The sequence below is a fragment of the Callospermophilus lateralis genome, chromosome 2 (genome assembly GCF_048772815.1).
Source record: "Callospermophilus lateralis isolate mCalLat2 chromosome 2, mCalLat2.hap1, whole genome shotgun sequence".
NCBI lineage: Eukaryota > Metazoa > Chordata > Mammalia > Rodentia > Sciuridae > Callospermophilus > Callospermophilus lateralis.
This window is the reverse complement of record NC_135306.1, coordinates 134,771,946-134,780,300: the sequence shown is the minus strand read 5'-3', so window position 1 is coordinate 134,780,300 and position 8,355 is coordinate 134,771,946. Positions and strand designations below refer to the sequence as shown.

Here is an 8,355-nt window from a genome sequence, read left to right as displayed (position 1 = left end):
GGCTCAGCTTATTTTTCATAATTAGTGTAGTCTAGGTAGTTTTCTTGTTTTGTTTGGTACTGAGTATTGAACCCAGGGCACTTAACCATTGAGCTACACCCCAACCCTTACTTACTTTTGAGGCGGGCTCTTGATAATTTGTTTAGGCCCTCACTAAATTGATAAAGCTGATCTTGAGCTTCAACCTCCCAAGTCACTAGGATTACAGGCATGTTCCACCAAGCACAGCAGTATAAGTATTTTTGTATTTAAATCATACAGGATATATTTATATATAAGCTACACAATAAATGTTCAAGAAATGTAAACTGCATAAGTCTTTTCACCAGAAGTGATAAGAAATAAAACTGGCAAGTCTACATAGTGAACACCCATTCCCGGGTATGGCTGACAACAAAGTCTACCAAGCTTTACATTTTCATTTTTTATTAACAAACATTTGTTGATTTCTACAATATATTCAGGAAGAACATTTGATGGCAGAAACACATTCATAAACATGATTGAGTATGACATGAAAACCATAAAAAATCAACTGAGTATTTATTGTATCATGGCAAGATGGAAAAGTCAGTAGAGAGTACAAGTTTGTGTTCTGTTTCACTATCTTCCCATCTCATGTCTCATGCCCTGGGGAATGATCATAAATCTTGAACCCCCATATACCCACCCCTGATAGAATCAAACCCTGAATGCCAGACATTCTTCTGAGCTACAATGCCTGTTCATTAAGTTAATGTGAAAAATTATATGTGCCCACCATGATGGTAACACACACACCTATGCTACCTTTTCCCCTTTTAGGTGAATTGAATAGATCCAGAAGATTTCAAACTGACAGATGCATTCTGGATGGCCAGATCTGTGTAGATGTGAAAACTCTTGTGTTCCTGTGTTAATCTAGACTCAGAATCACAAATACATGTGTTTGTTATCACACAAAGGTCATGAAACATTGAAACAACAACAGCTTATATTATAGGCAACTAAAGATAGTTTTATTAAAGTAAAATTGAGCAAACAAAATTTCATATTGTATCATATTTTCACATTTAATAAAATGAGTTTACATTAAAATAGGGAAAGAAGACAGCCATTGTAATTGCTCTGCTTGAACTGAGAATGGGTCCCTTGAATATGAAGTGCTCAGGCAGAGAAGTTAGCTTCCTGAATTATCCCTAATTATGTGTGGACTGTGGAAAATAAATGGCCTGACAGGGAAATTCAGGGACCCAATAGGATATCTCCATATAAGGGAACTCCTGGCAACATTCAAAAAACTCACACTTCCACTTTGAAAATCAAGGAACACACCAACATGGCCCATAGGTCTCTCCAAATAGAGAGAAAATATTGGGGAAGTGGTCAAGAGACTGAAATGTGTGTCCTCCTTCACACATAAAAGGAGAAACATGTCCTCAAATTCATGCAGTGTGTGGTTCTTCCTTACCACAGGATCCCTACAGACTCCCACAGCCCAGTCCCAGGAGCCACACACATCCAGCTCCCAGTAATGTTTCCCAGAAGTGAAGATCTGCTCTCCCAATGCAGCAAAATAGTTTGATCTGTCAGAATTCAAAGCTTCATCTTCATCATCTTCTCCAAACATCAGTCTTCTCACATCACCCAGCACTACATTGTGACTGCTTATTTCATTACGGAAGGAAATGTTTACTGTAAAGAGAGAATAATTAAGCCAAAATCAGACCTCCTCCCCCCCAATTCATACAAGATGAGAGTTGACTTAGAGACTTACAAGGAAAAACAAGCAAAGATTAATGGAAAAGCTTTGGCTAGAAAAATATCAGATTTAAGGGCTACCAGTAAATCCGAACAGTTACTAACTACAGGGAAAATATTCCTAAAAATTCATGATTATAGAGCTTACTTCTGCTGCTTATTTTTTATGACACTTAAAAATCTGGAGACCTGAGCATTCTCAAGTCCATAGCAATAAAATTAACCTCCATTACTCTCTCTTGTGAAAAAAAAAGACAAAAATAAATGTAATCATGGATAGTAGATGTGATTATTATTACATAATTACATAAATGTATCAGTGATATTACAATCTTCTGGTTAAGAAACCAAGTTTATATTTAAGAAAATCTATTTATTACAGAATTGGTTTCCCGTTAAGAATTTTCTGCCTTTTACTTTTGGTTCCATCTGACCCTTTTTCTGCTAAACTAACCTGTCAGGGCTAGGTCTACCGTGGAGTTCCATATACTGCTTCACCAAGTGATGACTTACTTCATCATTGTTCATAAAATGTTCTGCGAATTCATTATTTTATATTTGTGTACTGTTTATTATATCAAGTGTAATGTATTACACATTTAGTTATTAGAAAACATTAAAGAAAACCATTTTTACAAATTTAAATTCAATAAACCCATTATCATAATTAATTGCTCTTGAAATTGTCTTGACTTGAGTCCATTAGTGTGACTCAGTGAACAAATGATATTGTATGTGATCATGTTTCTAGGGCTTAGTGAGACTTTTTATTTCCTTTCCTTAATTGAAACTTTTATGACAGAGCTTGTACACAACATTTCACTTATGTTTTCTTCTTTGCATTGGTACATATTATAACATGGTGTACATCACTAAATATGTATTGCATTCTTAGTTGCAGGCTGATCACTTTTATTAGTCAATGATTAATGAAGAGGGAATGATTACCCATAGAAAACCATCATTGTAGGGCACAGTGTAGCTCTCCCTCAAATAGACTGAAACCCACCTTGGAAGTGGTTAAGTTCATCTCTCAGTCCAGTGATGGGCTGAGCACTGAGCTGTGGCCTCACAGGCCGGGGCATGTGCAGGAACACTAATTCATACCTGCAAGGAAAAATAAATAAATAAATTGATCTTTCTGGCACCAAAGACTTCAACAATGCTAGATTCAAATAGTGTTTAAGACATAATGGCTCAACAAAAGGTTCTTTATCAAAATCATATTCTAATGAAACCTAATGAAAAGGGTTTGCACTTTGCTGATTGTAAAGCCAAGGAGCACACCAGAATATAAAAGAATGGAAAAATATTTATAGCCCACAGGAAGTAAGAAGAGGATGGGAGTTGTCTGAAAAGCAATGCTCTCTCCAAAGAAAGAAAGCTTGAGGACTTTATTCTGGGAGTCTATATATATTCCCTTTGGGGACCATTGCATTAGGATGTACATTTCTGGACTGGGAATATTTCTCAGTGAACTTGCCTGAGAAGTAGGAGGCCCTTGTTGAAATCCCCATGAATAAAAAGGAAGAAAAAAAGAAAAAGATGTACATTTCTCTGTTGTTTCTTTCTTTCTTTCTTTTTGGTACCATTGATTGAATCTAGGGACACTTTACCATTGAGCTACTCACATAACCATTTTTGTTTTCAGATAGGGTCTCATTAAGTTGCTGAGGCTGACTTCAAAGGATGTGCCATTCTCCTGAATTGCAGTCTAAGCCTCCTGAATTGCTGAGTTTATAGGCCTGCACCACTGTGACCAGCCAAAATATGTACCTTTCTAAACATGCTCAATTAAGGATCCATAGTTCAAGTTGAAGAGATGGCATATATTTCTTACTTTTCTCAAGTGGAGATCATCCAGCACATGATAAAAGTTTTAAAAGGCAGATGAGAACACTTAAAGATAGCTGATGCAAACACTTCTGGCTGACAGAAAAAAACATTGCTCAGCTAAATGATGTAATGGGTCTAAAAGAAAAACTTAGATTGCCTCAGTGACCTTTGAGATATTGGCTGAGTCTTTGTAAATTTCTCCAAAAGTTTTAGCCAAAATAAATGAAAGGACACTTTGACAGTATGTTAATGTAGGAGTTTTATCCTAAAGGTTCCTATATCACTTAACAATGATCTAACACTGACATTTAGTGTAACTACATAATCATGGGGTAGGATTGTTCTAGTTTTTGTTGTTGTTGTTGTTTTTATTGATACCAAGGAGTGATGAAAGCATCCCCCGTATATATATATATTTTTTTAATTGAGACAGATCTCCTAAATTGCTGATGCTGGCTTTGAACTCATGATCCTCCTGTCTCAGCCTCCTGAGCCACTAGGATGACAGGCTTGCTTCACTGTGCCCAGATCAGGATTGTTCTAGTCTTAAGGAATCTTTCTTACTTTTTTCTCTGCCTACTTCTCTCACCTATCACCTGGTAAGGACTATTCCACGCACCTCAATTTGTTTATGACTTGAAATCTAAAATTATAGATAGCTGTCTTTAGAAACCTCTGCTTAAGTTCAGTAATAACTACACCCTTCAGCTCCAGGGAAGGAAAAGCTCAGTTTTGATAAAAAGGGAACAAGAAATCATATTCAGTAAAACACAGACACATAGAGGAAATGTACACCATCTCAATAAGTACTTTCTTCATTATCAGAAACACATTGGTATTCACAGCCTTTGTGGTGTCCCAATTTGCATTAAAAGTCAAACTTACTCTGCCAATGTGTCTTCTAAATTCTGTAATGAAAAAACAAAAAGAAAGAAAAGCTTAAATTTCATCAGAATTAGCTATTCTACCATTAAGCCTTTGTATTTGAGAAACTTAAAAAATTACAACCACCACCTCAACACTCCTTGTAAATTAATTTTCTACCATAAAGGTAAAACAGGAAGAATCTAATTTTTGCTAAATTCAAAACCCTGAGGGTTATTCTGCAATGCTGCAAACCAGCAACTGTCTGAAAAGAAATCTTTTGCAGGTCTTATTCACATAGTGACGTGTGCTAAGGACAATTTGAACTAAGGACATTCAAATTAAAAAAGAAAGTAATAAATGTTAACTATTTTCAAATTTTTTCATGTTGCTCAGCTTGACAAAAATGAAATACCCATGAATAAATAGCTCTTTTTATTTCTTTCTTTAAAAAATATTTTAGATGTTGATGGAGCTTTATGTAATTTACTTATTTAGGGGTGGTGCTAAGAAATGAACCCAGTGCCTCACACATGCTAGGCAAGTGCTCTACCACTGAGCCCCAGCCCCAGCCCCAGCCGGTTTCTTTCTATTTCTTAATGAAGTAACCTACAAAACGATAATTTCAGAAATAAACATATCCTGAGGAACCTACTGTCACAATTTAACAAAGATTGCTTGCTGCATGAGGATAGAAATCCCAGTGTCTGTTATTCCCAAAGGGGGAAGATCCCACCAAAAATGCAGAATGCATATAAATATATCTTTGGCACCAAATAATGGGGCCAAGACACAAAACATTTTCAGTCATGTCCCAATTACTTACCTCAAACAGCTCCACATATGGTTTATGGCACATTTTCATTAGCTCCTGATAGTCTTTCTTTAGTTGTTTCCCCTTTTGAAGCATTTTGGCTTTGTTTTTCTTAATTTGCTGTATAGTCAATTTGCGTTCCTTTAAAAGTGTCTCCAAATGTTCTTTTTCTTCTTCATGGACACTGGGATGCAGCATCCTATAAGCTGCCTTGGTATTCTCTCTGTGCAGATGCACATACCACTGCAAGGACACAAATTTCTTAGATCAAATATCAGGTCAACTTTACCCTACTCCACTTTATAACATCATCTATTCATTTTGTCTCATGTCTTATGCTAGTAAACTATGTACATAAATTTGTGTCTTTCTGCTTCTCATAAACCATTAATTCATTCTTCTCTTCATTTATTTTTCACTCATTATTAACTATATTAAGAGGCAGAACACTCCTCTCTCAAACTCATCTACTTCGTGACTTTTGAAACAACCAGAAAGAAAGATTTTCATTGGTAATTCCTGTATATATATATTTTCAAATCAGAAAGTCTGAATGCAAGCCATTTTGAATTCATGCATAACTCACAAATAATTGTATGCAATACTTTCATTTTTGTTAGTAAATAGGTCAATAATATCAAACTTCCCTGCTCCATAGCTCAACAACTCTCACTGAGTAGCAGTGTGGTTTTGTACTCCAACAAGTAGAAGCTATCAAGAAAGATCTTCCTAAAATTTTGTGATGATTCCAACTCACTTGATGAATCAATAAATGTGTACCTTTCCTATCCTAGGTTGATTCTGAGAGAAATAGACTCTCATACTTACAACCCATTGGTTAATTTTTCTGCTCTCTTCTTTTAGATTTCTCTGGTTTTCTTGGATCTTTTTCCAAAGAGATCTCATTAGTTTTAGAAACTTCTCCTGTAAGAGAACAAAATTTGAGCACTGGACAAGCAGGTTGATTATGTTTTCAGGCCGACAATGATGAAGAATTTCAAGCAATTTATATTTAAAAAAAAAAAAAGTTTTATGCAGCACAGAGGCTAGGGTTTCCCTGCTTGGTGTGGATAATTATCAATTTTAGGGGATTCAGACTATGGAATCACATTATGTCATAAAACCATTTTCCTAGAGAAATTGGCAAATACATGGGCAAAGTTAATTCTTAGGTAGTGTGGCAATTTGCTTCAGAATTTGGATCTAATGACACTAATATTCTGTGAGTTTCCTTCTAATATATCCTATATAAAAGTCCTTTGAATTTGTGGTACCACTTCCCTGCCCACCATACTAGCAATTGAACCTAGGGTCTCATGTATGCTAGGAAAGTGCTATGCCACTGAGCTACATCAACAGTCCTTTTAAGAGTTATTATATATGTTTTTTTAGAGAAAGGGTTTAATTTTCCTAAGCCATCCTCCAACTGATTATCCTTCTGCTTCAGTCTTCTGAGTAGCTAGAATTACAGGTGTGCACCACCACATCCAGCAGAACATTTAGTTTTGTTAGTTTAGACACTCTTATAATCATGAGAACTGCCCTAAGCAGTAAAACCATATCATCAAGTTATTGAAATAGGTTATAATAAATTAATTTCCTCACACTCAGTTTCCATGAATATAGATACTCTCACATACTTTATTCATAATTTTATCACTGCTACCTATACTTGTACATGGCACTCAGTAACAATGGTTCTCGTGCCTTATAGTCTTAGTCACCCTGCCCTCTAGCTATCTCAGAAGCATCGCTTACCCTGTACTGCTCAGCAGCCTCTTCAATGGGACAGTGTCTGTGAGCCCTGTGCTCCTGGGAGTTGGAGCAGAGCAAACACAGCAGGGTCTTGTTCTCTTCACAGAAGATCTTTCTCTCCTTGTGGGTCACACATATGTGATCCTTAGAGCTCGGGAAATGCCTGACACTGGCTTTTCTGACAATGGATACCAGATTATTCAAACGAATATTGCTCTTGAAGTCAATCTGCTGTGATGGCTCCCTGCACATAGGGCAACGTTTAGGAGTTTGGGCTTCTTCCCACAAAAGGCAGAGACAGGGCCAACAAAAGCTGTGCCCACAGCATATGGTGACTGGGTCTATAAGATAATTCATGCAGATGGAGCAGGTGAGTTCTCTCTGGAAGACTTGCAGGATGTCTGAGTCCATTCTTTTCTTCCTTTTTTCCCTATTTTTTTAAGCGAAGAGAATCAGAACAGTTTCATATATGTAGTCTGGAAAGACAGAAAAATAAGTAAACAAAAAAAATTGGGGGACGGGGGGTGGTACCAGGGATTGAACTCATTGGCATTCAACCACTGAGCCTCATTCCCAGTACTATGTTGTGTTTTATTTAAAATCAGGATCTTACTGAGTTGCTCAGCTCTTTGCTTTTGCTGAGACTGGCTTTGGTCTCACAATTTTTTGCTTCAGCCTCCCAAGCTTCTAGGATTAAACTAATCAAAATTGTACTCAAGTTATGACCCAGTAATAAGCCTATGTCTAGGAAGAATAGCCTTTATTTTGCATGGCACAAACAGAAAATGGAGGTATAAAGAGAGCTCTCAAAAACTTTAGAAATCACTATTGCTTACCTAGTCATCAGCATCCCCATCCTATTTTTGCCTCATGCATAAAACAGAACCTTATAATCCCTAGTGCTCTTCCTTTCCAGCTTGGGCACAGGCAGAGTGGCTCCCACAAAGAATGGTGGGGAGAAGGGTTGTTTTGCCATCAAGGAGTGGTGACCAAAAAATGCCCCATCAGCAATCACAAGCCCATCCAGGGAGTGGGCTTCAAGGCATGTACCTCTGGCACTCAAGATCCATAAATTTGCTGTGAAGGAGATGGGGACTCTAGATATGCACATGGATACCAGGCTCAGCAAAGCTGTCTAGAAAACATAATTGTATCCATGTTCAATTGTTCGGGAAACATAATTAGGATAAAGATTCACCCAATAATCATGACACTTTGGTATCCTATGTTGCAGTTGCCACATTCAAATACCTACAGAAAATGTGAATTATCAAATAAAGTTATAAATCTTCTTTTCTTAAACAAAGAAAGAACCTCAGTTTCATAAAAATGTGACATTTCTCTAA

At 36.8% G+C, this 8,355-nt stretch overlaps 1 protein-coding gene across 1 annotated transcript; it reads right to left on the bottom strand.

Annotated features, from left to right (window-relative positions):
• Positions 1-1,159: 1,159 nt before the first annotated feature.
• LOC143387965 (tripartite motif-containing protein 43-like) lies at positions 1,160-7,420 on the bottom strand. Its single transcript, XM_076842033.2, has 6 exons — positions 7,013-7,420; positions 6,083-6,178; positions 5,267-5,497; positions 4,462-4,484; positions 2,750-2,847; positions 1,160-1,674 (listed from the first exon to the last, which is right to left on the bottom strand). Exons 1-6 carry the CDS (start codon positions 7,418-7,420, stop codon positions 1,160-1,162), a joined length of 1,371 nt encoding a protein of 456 aa, XP_076698148.2.
• Positions 7,421-8,355: the final 935 nt, after the last annotated feature.